We start from the raw sequence: 14,087 nt of genomic DNA on the forward strand, positions 1-14,087 counted from the left end.
GTTGAGGTTGTGAATGGGCTCAGGGCATCGAGAGGCCCTCTGTGATGTGGTGGCATGAAATACAACAAGCCAGAGTTCAGTCACCCTCAAGCTGAGGCCGGGTTGTTCTTTTCGAAGGTTGAATTTCTCCACATTTTCTAAGCGTATGTGTGTTTTTGTGTGCGGCCGGCTGGGTCAGTGGAGTGAGGGGCATGTTTTGAACATGTACGCTTAGCGCAATTAGACCGGCATGCATAATAGCTGCATAAAAGATGTGATTTTTCTAACATGTATTGATTAAAATTTATTCAGGAGGCTCAAAATATTTTTAAAATCACAATTTTTATTGAAAGTGAGCCCACTTAGTGAGGGGATTTGTGCTCTCAAATCAGAAACATGCTCTTTTGCATTACTTAATTTTGGCTCATGAATTAAACATACACAAAGAGAAACTGCAGTTAAGCTACATTGCTAACATGTTAGCATATGTGAAGGGATGTCACATGGTCCCTTTAAAACCAATATATATCTGTCAAAATCAAATCCAAGCTACTCATGCTCTGCTATATTTACATTAAGCTAGCTGCCAAACTTAGCTAGGAATGCTAAAATAACATACAATGTAGCAACACAGCTGCATGATAACAAGTCTTAAAGGAACAAGGACAGATGATATCAATGCAACAAGCTAACAATGTTGATTTAGAGGAGAGAAGTCAATATTTAAAAGAACACAACTCCACGCCTGCCACTTACACTCTGGGTGCGCCTCCCTAACCGGCTGTAGCAGCCACAACAACCTGTAACTTCAGTTCCCGCTGTTACAGCAGCTACACTCTAATTTGAGAGCATGAATTTCTATTTCCAGGCTCTGTATATTTGTGCTGGATGAATCGCCAAAAGTCTTCGCGGAAACAAAGTGTTTTGCATATTTTCCGAGTCGCATTTCGGCTGAAAACTCGTCCCAACTTTTAATTCAGGTGCTTACGATTAGTGGAGCGGCAAGTTTTGTTTCAGAGTGCGGACGTGGCTGGATGTCGCTGGTGCCGCGAGGAGAGGGAGAGGAGGCAACCGTGTAATCCCCGTCATTAGTGGGTTTTAACAGGATTTGGTGCAGCTACAATAATGGAGACTCTAGTGGCCTCCACTGCGAGACCCAAAGAGACCCGACAGGGAAGAAGAGCGGCCACAGAGGCTCGACTGTTCCAGAGGACTCAACCGAGGGAAGGTAATCGGGATTTTTGAGTGTGTGTGTGTGTGTGTCTTTGTGTGAGTGCTAATGCCAACCACAAATTTTGTGTTCTATCCCTCTGTCTCACACCGTCTCTCTCTCTCACTCCCACACACACACACACACACACACACATTCTCCCTCTGGTTCCCATGCTTCCCAGCCTCATAGAGGGGTGTAAACATAGTGTGGCTGGTGTTACCATGGTGAAGGCTGACTGAGGGCCGGGAATGGCGACTATGCCCTCCATGTGGAGAGACCTGGGGCATGCTCGCAGGCTATACAGTAACGCACTCTCACTCTCACACACATATACACACAACTATCAAGGACTGTCTGTCTTATTCTCTGCATGTGTCTTCTCCTCATGTCTTCAAACCTTACTCTGATCTCAAAGGGAAGTTCTACTTTCACACAACCTGCGTGTTAGAGGCCATCGCTATCCGTCACAGCAACACTGTGTAAAGCTAATTGTCTGGATCTTGGAACTTAATGTGGACAGTGATGAAAAGAAGCTAGAGGCGAGAGCAGATAATCAGATGGTAGCCAAATTATTTGATAAAAAAGAAAATAAATTATTACTTTCTGTTGTAAACATCCACCACAGTTGTAGACGCTTTAAGAGCTTTGCTTCGTAATGAGCACTGAGCAAACTGTTGGCTAGCTTACATCCTGTCTTAAAGCATCCTGTCAAGCTTTGCGTATATGCAGTAGTGTCCCCATCTCAGCGCTTCATTTGGTAAGTGCAATGTTTTCCTCACTGATTAAAAGGATGACCAAAATCACAGACATAAGACCTACTGTGATTCAAAAAAGGCAATTCGATCAAATGTGTAGCCTAAGAAGTTTGAATGAGGGAAAGCAGTTGAAATATAACCTCTATATCTTAGGTACCCCCCAGGACCAACGACTGTATATAAAGATGGACGACACGTCTCCATCTGCTCCCATTGTACGAGATTGAAGCCAAAATACCCCAACATGACGGGCTGATTTCCACTAACCAAAACACACACTTAAAATACCAGAAAAAAAACAGCAAAGATGCCACTCGCGGCACATTTGACAGCAGAATAGCTTCTCTGTGTTGGTCTGAGGTTAACGTTCACAGATATGTAAACTTCAATGACTGTAGTGATTGTTGTAGTTACGTCTCCCCTTGTCGTTCATCCTCCACTCTGCTAATCCGGAACAGATCGGCTGCAGGAGCCGTATTTGTCAACAGAGCTGTTAATCGTCATTTTTACAGCATCAAATAACTGATTTAAAATAAAATGGTCAGAAAAATGAACACTTGGACGTAAATCAGCATGATAAGAACTAACTATAACGACAGAAAACATGTTTGAGAAACATTTATTTGGTGTGTATTTTGATTTTATAGTTTGACTCATGTCCCATCTGTTAACATGGAGGAGGCGGGCTTTATGACCAACGCTGCAGCCAGTCAGCAGGGGGCGATAGAGAGGTTTTGGCTTCACTTTTAGGGAGCTGTCATGTCGTCTATCTTTTTATACGGTCAATGCACAGGATCAATATAAAGTCACACACATGCATTATTGGGCGCATGCCTCACCTTTCAGCCAGTTTGAGAATGTAAGAGGCCTAAAGGCGCACAACAATACACCCATCACATCTGTGTGGGGGTGCCCAGTTGGCTGATATGTACAGTATATGTATGTAAATGATTAATTGTCTTTTATAATTCTTTTAACCTTCCTAGTAAGGTGTTGTATAATAACCTACATGAAGGCCACGAGCAGAGAAGCATTGGCTTTGTTCTGCTTTAAGTACTACTTTAAGTGCTGCTGGAGGTTTGACCTCTTCAGCTGAAGAAATGCTCGAAAAAAGTTCTCTAAAGGTCTAAAACTCAAAGTGGTTTTCAGAAAGATAGAAGTCTAATAACAGACACACACACTCACACACACTCTCACAGGGTTTATACTGGTATCCTCAGGAATGACAGCAATAAGTTTTATACCCTGAGGCAAAGAGAAAAACAAGCCGGAGAATGAAGAGCTGAGTTTGGAAACGTCAGTCTGACTGCTACATGGCAAGTGACTGCGATCAAAGCCATTGATTAAACACACACACACACACACACACACAGTTGAGAGTAGTGCAATGACATGGCTTGCTTTGGTGGCAGCACACACAAACACGCCCACATTCATGCACACACACTCTCTCTCTCTCACACACATAAAGAGACTCGTGCACACAGAGATATTTTCCACAGATCAGAATGATAAATCTCCCGTTGCACTGTGATGAATTCCCTCTGAATGCTGAACATAGTGTACCCGGACCATGAAATACGGAGCGCTGGGATAGGAATCCTCCTGCGTCCATCTTGCTCTGAATCAAGAACAGTTTATTGCTTTTACTGAACGTGACTCTGCTGCTAAACACCTGACGCACACATGACAGCACACAAACATAAAGCACTGCGCTTGTACATGAAGGCGTTTTTAATCTTCATTACTGATGCTTTTATACACATCATGTCAAAGTGTATTATGGGTAATGTGCGGCTGAACGCTACCATAAAAAAGTATGAAACAGCAGCTGCATGTAAGCCAACATGGTCCAAGGTTGAACCTCTGTAGTCCCTGACTTCATACACACACACCTTTCAATCATTCATAACTTAGTATTTCCTACACTACACCTGCATGCAAAGAGCGACTTAAAGGAGGACTTTTTATACAAGTGTTGCAATGCATCCACTGCTTTAAGAGCAGATATTTGAGGAAAGCAGAGAGAAATCCACATTTATCCTCAGTCCATTGCCAGTCTTGTTAAAACTGAACTAACAAGAGGCTTTTTGACAGCCTGCATATAAAAAATATGAGGCTGTACTGTCCCTCTGGATAGTGTACATGATTTAAACTGATTCAGGCCAGTGTTCATTTTGTTAACGAAAAATAATGATGATAAATGTTCTTTAACGACCTTTTTTCCAAGACTTTGACGAGCTAAAAATAGATCGTTGATGATAAAAACTCAACTTCTGATCCCTGTATTGGGCTAAATGAATTAGATTAAAGAGAGAAAACGTTTTGACCAATGACTGTATGGATGGACGACGCGTCTCCATCTGCTCTCATTGAACGAAATGAAAGCCAAAATAGCCCTGGTGACGGGCACTGCCATCTGGCGGTGGTGACATCATTTGGAGCCAGAGTTGCGCAGTACAGATCGGTGGGTGGAGACGCCATAGCTACCCCAGCTCACCAAAACACAATCAAATTAAATTAAATTACCGGGGAATAAAGCAAGGATCCTACACGTCCGCGTATTTAATAGCAGACGTTCACAGGTATGTAAACTTCAATGACTGTAGTGATTGTTTTAGTTACGTCTCCTCTTGCTATTCCTCCTCTACTCTGCTAATCCAGAACAGATCGGCTGCAGGAGCCGTATTTGTCAACAGAGCTGTCAATCATCCTTTTTACAGCATCAAATAACTAATTAAAAATAAACTTGTCAGAAAAATGAACACTTGGACGTAAATCAGCATGATAAGAACTAACTATGATGACAGAAACCATGTTTGGGAAACATTTATTTGACGTGTGTTTTGATTTTATAGTTTGACTCATGTCCCACCTGTTAACATGGAGGAGGCGGGCTTTATGACCTATACTGCAGCCAGTCAGCAGGGGGCGCTCCGAATGTTCTGGCTTCACTTTCAGGGAGCTGTCATGTCGTCCATCTTTTCATACAGTCTATGGTTTTCACAAAAAGTGAAAGACTAAAATGTGATGACTTTTTCTTGACTAAATTGACATTTTCGTTTTAAGACTAAGATTAAATCCGAAGTAGCTGCCAAAATGAAACTGATTCAGAGAATGTGATTGAGGATATTAATGGACTAAAAGAGTCATGTAGTGAATTCATAATCAGCATTCCATATGTACGAGTCTATAAGGGATGATGACATTTTAAACGTATTGATATGAACTCGTCCACAGAAGCCATTTTCTTCCATCTCTGCTCTTATATAAGGACTGCAAAAAGACGTCTGATTCAACTGAATCAATACATTTCATTCAGCGCTCCAACCCGCGGATGAATTATCAATCGCTGCATCTGTTGCTGAGTTTTCTCGGTTGCCAAACACTTGCCTCTTTCCCTCTTTGGATTAAGCCACTTTTGTCTATTTACAATTTCATCAGTTGCTATGTTTGTATGCATCTCATAGCTTAGAAATCTTGTGATTTTATTGCCAGCACCCAAACAGGAGCCAAAGGGATTTAATACACTGAGCAAACCATTCAGAAACAGCCTGAAACAGTGTTGAGCTTTGGACTGCGTTCACAGCGGCCATCTGCAAGCTGCTGCGAAACCAAGAACTGAGGCTCACTGGTCTGCAGGCATGATGGCAGAGCAGTGTGAATCTGGCCCCAGAATAAACAAGTCATTTCACTGGACAACCATCATAAAAGCTACTATTGATGTTGCCTGTCCCCCCCCCAGCAGCATGGTTCGCTGTTTCCTAGCTTGAATCTTGCTGGGTCGACCGTTGGCTCGCTTTCACATTGATTTCTGAAGCTGTGATTGTCTCCGCTGCTCGCCTTAAACTGTTTGTCATTCAACTTTTACATGCCTTCATCGATATCCTGCTAGTGCCGATGGATTTTCTGCGCACGGGCCGTCGTTTGTGCATCCATGTAATCGACTCCGCACATTCTTCTCCCGGTCAGGATCAATGGCGGTCATCCGGCTCGGTCTAATCTGGGGCAGCCATTCCAGTCATTCACGGGGTCACATACCTCGGACATGTGGCCGAATTCCCGTCTGCATTAAGCAAGTATGCAAGAGTGGGAGCGACGCACCAGGTGACCTCGCACATGCACACACAAACACATGCTGTGTCGCACACACACCCTCGCCTATAGGCACACTAACACATGTTCACCACCCCTAAAGTGTATCCAGACGCACACATAGGGCCACATATCACACGCAAGAAATCACTTTTAAATCCATGCGACAACTGGCCAGCACACACACCCTCTCTCTCACACGTACACACCCCTCCAATAAAGCCTCTGTGTCTCATTTCCCTTCCCTACCCCTCAGGCCACCCCATGTGGAGCAGGTGGGCGACAGGCACAGCCAAGTCACACACACACACAGGCTCTCTCTTACGCTCTGTTTCCTCTCCCTGTCTGCACACACCTCCTCTTAATGACCGCAGATATGTTAAAAAAGCTGGCCACTTAAAGCAGCCGCCTCTCTCAGCCACTTAATTTGACATGCTTGGGAGGAAAACAAAGAAAGACCCCTATTGTGGCTTTTTAACAGTATCCAATCAGGCCTGCCACTCAATTAGCCACGGACGACGCAGAACAAGGATCTATTTTATTAACACCACCTTCTTCTAGCCGCCTCGACTTTACACAGCAGACTGCTTTGAAGGTAAAAACCTGCCGGTTAATTCTTTGGACATGGACACGGACTGTTTTTACACACTTTGCCTTCAGATTTAGCCGCATAAACGTTTCTAAAATACAGATGAGGAGAGCGAAGACAAAATCAATATCGGTTTTCTCCATGGCTCTGGATGGTGTAATTGAGCTATAATGTTCCTGAAAGTTGAGTCACACACAAAAATAAAGAAGCACAGGTGAGAAACACATTGACAGAAAGGCAGAAAGCAATAAAGGCAGGTGACAGACAAAAGGAGAAAAGAGCCAGGAAGAGAAACAAGGAGCTTTAAAAGATCGATATGCCAGGGCAACTACACCGCCAACATATAAAGAGCCAAAACTTCTTTATTAGTCCTGTTTATTGACAACACAGAATGTGCATTAAGGCTGTCTGGATGCTGTAGTTTATCAATATAAAACACTGAACTCTTTTCCTTCAGACAGATACATTCATCTGTCCTTCTTCATCTTTATAGACGTGTGTGTGTGTGTGAGTTCGTACATCTGCCTCAATGTTTGACCAAAACTGGGCTCAAGTCTCCTGGGACTTCATGCAAAGGTAAAGGGCTTCTGGCAGACGGTAAGTCCAAAATAGAAAACAACAAAGACGTGATGAAAGAAAAAGTCCAGACTGCAAAGTGCTTTAAAGCCTCAGCAGTTTGCACTGAAACACTCCCTCCTGATTCCTGAAACTTTCAAAGAAAACAGCACAGCAGGGCTCCGGAGTACAGTTCAGGAGCCCCGGCTGCTGTGGATCTCGCAGCCCCTCAGCCGTTCTCGAGTTTGAAGCGGGGATCGCATGTTCACAATTCTGAACTGGCAGCGATTGATGAGAATCATACAGAGCTGAAAGTCAAATTCAATCAGCAACTTTACGATGAGAGAGGAGGAGATGATGGGTTCAGTAATCGGGGTGGACCCACAGCTAAACCTTAAAGCAGGCTGTATTTTTCTAGGTCCCCTGGGTGTGGAGGAAACACTTTTATCACTCACCTGGCAGCGATGTATAACGTCCTGTTCATGATCATGATGAGCTGGATGTCCAGTTTGTGCCGCTGGGTGTTGTTCCTGCCAGGTTTGTGGCCTACAAATGCTGGATACTGCTTCGTATCTGCAAGGAGAAGACAGACAGTAATCCCTGCATCTGTTGACCTGACATTTGTAAACTCAATAAAGTTATAATGAAAGGAATTTGGAATTTCACAGCTTTAATCAAGTGTCTCATCGGTTTTAACTCAAATGTAGGACCATGTGTTTTTACTGGAAGAGAAAACGCCACCACATTTGTAGCTTGAGTTCCTCCTGCGACCATAAATTGGCGGGTTAAAATGTGCTGCACTGTACCGTGCAATCGTTCTATTGTTAGTGGCTTTGGATGAAAAGGTTTGGTTTGAAACAACAGCTAGATAGAGGGGCAGGGCTGTGTGAGGCTGGCCAGGAGCGTACGTATGGTACAGCTCGGAGTCCAGAGAGAGAGAGAGAGAGGGCCGGGGCAGGACAGAACGAGGAACACAGAGAGAAACAGAGGAAACAATGACCGTATCTTTCTAGCCTGCAACAGCCTTTACACTATCACACACAGCATTAGGAGCCCAACAGAAAAATAAGGGATTATCCTTTGATGTGGGGTGGGCTCCGTTTCAAATGCTGCTTTAAGTCCCTCATTTTTGTGTGTGTGTGTGTGTGTTTGTGTAGAGGGCCTGTCCTCCGGCGCCAAATTACACTCCATGCCTTCAAAATGCATTCAGTGTCGGGGGGAGGCTGGGGTTGCAGAGGAAGCAAGGGGTTGAGAGGGATGTGGAAGAGCAAAGGGATAGAACAAGTGAGAGAGATATCGAGAGGAGGATTTGAGAAGCGAAAGACAAAGAGGAGGGGAAAAAGAGTGAAAGCAGAGAGCAAGCGAGGACTTGTAATGAGAGGAAGGAAGGGGTAGAAGAAGAGAAAGAAAGACGAGTACTTACAGTTGCCGTGTGAGATGCTAATGGGCTCGCTGTCCTCGGGGAAGCCCGCCCCGGCTATTTGCAGTAGCGTGAAGTAGAGTAACAAGGCCTCCGACCTCATGGTCGCATCAACGCTGCTGCTGCTGCTGGTCCTCTGCTACGGATTTACCTCAGCCTGCACAGAGAGGAGGAGGAGGAGGAGAGGGAGGAGATGGAGAGGGGTGAAGGGAAAGAAATGGGAAAGTTCGTCAAACAAATCTGTTTTCACCTGACTTCCTTCTCAATTACTTTTCCCTCCTCGGTTTCTGCATTTTCTTTGTGTGAAACAAAGAAACGCAGAAGCCTGGAGGGGGGACAAAGCGAGAAGAATGGAGTTAGCCAAACAAATTCCAGTCCACCTGAATTAGCTGTTTGTGCATTTTGCACGGCCCGTTGCAATCTGTCAGAGATATATTTATACATGCATTTTTCGATGACTCAAGTGCGCCGCGTTGCAAGTGAAACCGAATTAATTGGATTAGGTTGGTAATATGCGTCATAGATCGATGTCGGGCAGAGAAGATCTCTCTCTCCATGTGTGTGACAGGGTCTTAGTGAAGTGGGAGAGCTCTTGTTCAGATTAGCCTGCTGTAAAGTATCAGCAGTACCTGGAGATGGGGCGGTACGCGTGGCAAGTACCTCATTTCCCACTTGTCAGTCTCTGACAAGGGTAGCAATCCCACATCCTAACTCCTACAGGCCTATGACTACCGCAGGCTGAATCAGCGCATCAGAATGGCTGTAAAACACTTCAATTTAGCAGAGCGTTGGTTTAAGAGCCACCTGCAGGCTTGTACACTCCTTCCTTCCCTCTTCATCTCATTTTGCTTTGCACTTAGCCTCTACCTTATATGCCAACTGTTGGCTCTCTCTGCTCACTCAATAAGCACGACTGCACTTTCACCTGGAACGGAATCACCTGGATGTTTTCTTCTTGATTATTTACCCTATAAGACCCAGAAAACATTACGTCCCAAACAAGCTAATTGTCTCATTTTAAGCGGATTCTATCGAAGATGCCCTAAATTGTGTTGATGCAACGTCTTCAAACCATGGCAACTGAGCTTTTTTCCGCTGCAGTTTGTGGCAACAAATTACACCCATAAATCATCCGAGACAATTATTGCGTCTGTAATCTAATCAAGAATAAAGCGTTTAATTTGCATAAAGCACTTTTTTCCCCGTGTCGAAGCTGCAGGGGTGAGATGTTGCCGGGTAGATCGAGCGAGGGATGCTTCAGGGATGAAGAATTGAATAAAATAGTCGATTTCATTTGCTCCAGTCTGATAAAAGTTGTTTATCCCACGCTGTATTTTTCATTCGCTATTGTATGTCCGAGGGGAGAACGAACGGGGGAGGAGGAGGAGGAGGGAGGAGGTGGGAGAAAGAGAGAGAGAGTAGGGGGGAATTACTTTCTCTGTTCTTTGTCATGTCTCTCTCTCCCTCCCTCCCTCTCTCTCTCCATGCTCCTGTGAATCTCATTCAGGAGAGGAATGAAAACACTATTCACTGGGAGAATCACTTTAACACTGAGGAGAATACCAATACTAAAGCCTGGATACGACCTTGATCTCGCAGGCCGCGCCGTTCGCCTCCCTCCTTGGCCTACACCTCTTATCCTTGTGCTGTTTTTCTTTTATTTACCACATTTTATTTTATCGAGAGAAAAACACCATTATAGATTTTCCCTGCCCCTCACCTCTAAAAAGCAAAGCTACACTAAAGCTGTGCGTTAAAACTTTGTCCAAATTGTAGATAAAATCGTTTCTCTCTATATACAGTAGGCTACAGTAAAACCTCTGCGGAGGACTGAAATGTGTTTTTCTCCTGAACCTTGACCCGGGAACCCTCCAGTAATTGACTGATTGATGAGCAGGAAGTGGCATGAGGCGGGGAGGTTCGCCCTGAGGGAGCGAACACAATGAATGACGGATGAAGGTTATACTAAGGAGAGAAAACAAGACGTGATCTCGCTCCTCAGTGTACACGCTAATAAATGGGAATCATTCTGTAATTACTTTTTTTAAAAAGGACTTAATTATGTCAGCATTTGTATATGTGGAACTATGAAAGCTGCTTCTTTAAACGTAAATGTTTTTAATGAGAATTTTTAAAGTAGCAGTTTCGGAATTCAAATATCATCATGTACGCCGGTCAATGCGTCAATTCAATACCATAATTTATCAGCCCCCCCCAATAATCTCTTCGTGTCTTCTTCTCCAAGCCATTAGCTTACACAGCAATGATATAAATTATGCCTGCCACTACAAACTATTGTTTTAGAGTGGCAGAGAAGAAAAATAAGGTGCTAGCTGTCAGCAATTCGTGTTTACTAATCACATACAGATATTTAAAACTAGTAAAAACACAAAATAAAGCAGTTCAAGATATAATTTAGATTTCTCTGGGACTATAATAGCTGCTTCTCCCTTTAAACATTGACATTTATCTTCATTAAAAAAAAGGATTGTTCCCATAGCAGTTTTGGAAATGACTCCGCCTAAAATGCTGTATCGGGTATGCACAACTACGCCAGTCATACATCAATCCGAATAATTTATCAGCCACCAAAAAAAATCCCTTTGTTTCTTCTTCTCTAAGCCATTAGCTTACACAGCAATGATATATTATATCTGCCACTACAAACTACTGTTTTATAGTGGCAGAGAAGTACAACAAGCTGCTAGCAGAGAGTTCCAATGTTAGCTAGCTAGCAGAGAAGTTAGCTAGCAAACTGTTGTCTGCTTATGACATATTCTAACACTGTATTTCGTATTAATTTGAAGTTAGGATACATAAAACAGGTAAAACACACAATAATTAGTAGTTCATGATAAAATTAAGGTTTCTCCAACACTCTTTGGCAGAGCTAGGGCGTCAGGAGAAGCAGCTATCCTAGCGAGTGCTAACATTAGCTAAGCTTGTTTCCAGGAGCTCAGCTTGTTTTTTAGTTACGATTCCTTCAGTTTATTAAAGCAATGCCATACAACAGTAATACATCCATATAGGGTTAGCAGTAAAACATATAGCTGTTAAATGGAAATATTAATATCTATATTTTCTTCATCGCACTGGTGCGGGAGGAGTACCTGGTATAGAAGTGTAAGAATCAGAGTTGGTATTGGGAAGGGACAAAATGCTATCAGAACATCTCTAATTTAAAAGGAATCTCATGGGGTTAATCACTTTTTAGACATTTATCTTTAAAATCAGTGGCTGCTCAAGGCAACACACATCCTCCGTCTATATATCGAGTGGGTGTAATCGAATGCTAAAAACTGTTAGTCAAACCATCGCACACACTGCCTCCTGTGATGCACAAAATAAATTGAGCACAAAATGACTTAAGTGAAACCCCTGAGCCTTCCACCGGTCCTTTAGTTACCAGCTGCCACACAGGAGTAACAGCAGGGAGCGGGACACAGTCTGTCTTTACCGAATTACTCTTTTTGTGGAGGAGCAAATTGCTTCCTTGTGTTTGATTGTGACTCTGTGTGTGGATGTAAAATACTCCTTCTGAACAACACACACTCACATACGCACAAGCTGAGATCTTCAAGGCTTGAACATGTGCTCACACTTCAACAATAAATCACCTTCTACGAAAAACCACACTCTCGCAGGTGGAAGTGTGTGGATTTCCTCTGCTGTAAAAGCTCTCCTTGAAAAGCGACCAAAGAGACGACATAAAGAGTAACAGTGGAGCCCTGTGCCTCCTCCTCAGGCTTTTAATAGATAATAACATTTTGAGAACCTAAGCTGCTATTTCTTTACACCTCCCGCACACTCTCTGTGATAAAGTAGCTAGTTGTGTGTGAGAGTGTGTGTGCTCATGAGTGTCTGTGTGTGAATGTGGAGCAGAAAGGGGAGTTAATCAAACTGGATGCTGGCAGGAGGCCACCAGCAGGTAATAAAAACATGAGGACCCCCCAGAATCCCTCTGCATACCCCGCCATATTTAATGAATACTGCACACACACACTTACTCAGTCACCTTGTATCCTTATAAGAAGCTAGGACCAGGAAGGAAACACACATGAACTCAAACTATACTGGGAATAAACAAATTCATACAAGTCAATCAGACACACACAGACGGACAAGCTTAACTACTTTCCATCCCCAGGCTGAGCAGCCCCTTGGGTAAGCTGCCCCACACTACATTAGCTTCAACAATAAACATATTATCAGGCCTAATGATGTTGTTGTTGCTGCTGCATCAACATGTTAGCTATGGCTGCTCGGAGCTTAAACATACGCACACCAACACACATTTCTAAGAGCAACAAGGTCAGCTACGGGGCCTTCACGTGCGGGAAAGGAAGGAAATGTTAACAGACGTTTGGTTTGTTCATCTAGTTAAGTGCAGAAACACACACACACACACACAGTTAATCTTGAGGAGGTCCCAGCCATTCATCTCCCCAAGGCCCCCACTGCGCCAGCCATCAGACTGCGCAATGAAGTGAGAGACTGCCATTTAATTACATCCGAGCGAACCTGTTGATGTTAGACTGAGTCTCCTGAATGTGTTAAAGGAGCAGTTCGCTCCTGGAAAAAGCCGCTGTCAGTCAAAGCTGGTTTTCTCTGTAATCAATAGAAGCAATAATATTTGAAATGGACGCCATAGCTGTGGAGAAAGTTGTACAGACAGCTTGTGGTTTCAGTCATTCTACATTCCTACAACACCCAGCATGCATTGCGCCCCTTCCTCTGAAAGGAGCGGCCCAGCGAGACACGCTAGAGTGAAATACTACCGTGACGCTGCAGGCAATGGCTCAGAGCGGTACAGAATCCGAAATATGATGAGAATATACCAGTGGATCGTCTAAAAACCTTCAAGTCTGCAGTCTGCATTTCAAAACTGAAGATTTTGAATGAGACGTGACATCAGAGGCGGGCGTCCTAGATTGAGGAAGTGTAGTTTGGTAAGCTCCCTGGCCTCCGCCAGATGACGCGTTTCACATAGTCTGGCGGAGGTTTTCCAGGGCCCATTGGAGAAGCGAATAGTGTCCTCCAAAGGCACAGAGCAAAATTGCATTTTTTTCCTACCATAATGGCATTAGTTCCCATAATAGCATGATAGGACTGAGGTTGAAAATCGGCAAACTGGCCCTTTAAGAAACCGTCCTCCCAAGAAAAACCAGAGCATCAGTAATGTCTGCAAATACCCCTTACAAAAACATGTTGATAGTAAAATGACAAAGCCCTCTGGCAGCATTGTCCATCAGGAGATAATATAGGAAGTCTGGCATTGTTTTAGAGCCACAGAGTTCACAGAGGGAGGCGGTCGGGTTGGATTGGTGGGTCAAAACAAGGACAGGAGACAAATTTTAACCATAGCAGTGTAAGATAGCACAGCTTACAGAAGAGCAGGTCGGAAGTGTTTTTCTTGAGTTGAGTTACGAGCAAGTTGAGGTATTTCGTCTGTGTTTATATTTGTTTGTGTTGTTCACTGCG

At 43.8% G+C, this 14,087-nt stretch overlaps 1 protein-coding gene across 2 annotated transcripts in view; it reads right to left on the reverse strand.

The window, feature by feature from the left end:
• The window catches only part of sema6a (sema domain, transmembrane domain (TM), and cytoplasmic domain, (semaphorin) 6A), a 122,706-nt gene that overhangs the window by 64,530 nt on the left and 44,089 nt on the right, over nt 1-14,087 (reverse strand). For both annotated transcript variants that reach the window (XM_069682280.1, XM_069682279.1), the window contains exons 2-3: nt 8,610-8,763; nt 7,642-7,759 (exon numbers count right to left, since the gene is read on the reverse strand). In XM_069682280.1, the coding sequence (XP_069538381.1) occupies nt 7,642-7,759; nt 8,610-8,709 (218 nt within the window). In that variant the 5' untranslated portion in view covers nt 8,710-8,763. The remainder of the gene's footprint in view (nt 1-7,641; nt 7,760-8,609; nt 8,764-14,087) is intronic.

The sequence above is a fragment of the Semicossyphus pulcher genome, unplaced genomic scaffold (assembly GCF_022749685.1).
Source record: "Semicossyphus pulcher isolate SPU_LCO1_2020_fin unplaced genomic scaffold, fSemPul1.0.p SCAF_6, whole genome shotgun sequence".
In the NCBI taxonomy this organism is placed as follows: Eukaryota; Metazoa; Chordata; class Actinopteri; order Labriformes; family Labridae; genus Semicossyphus; species Semicossyphus pulcher.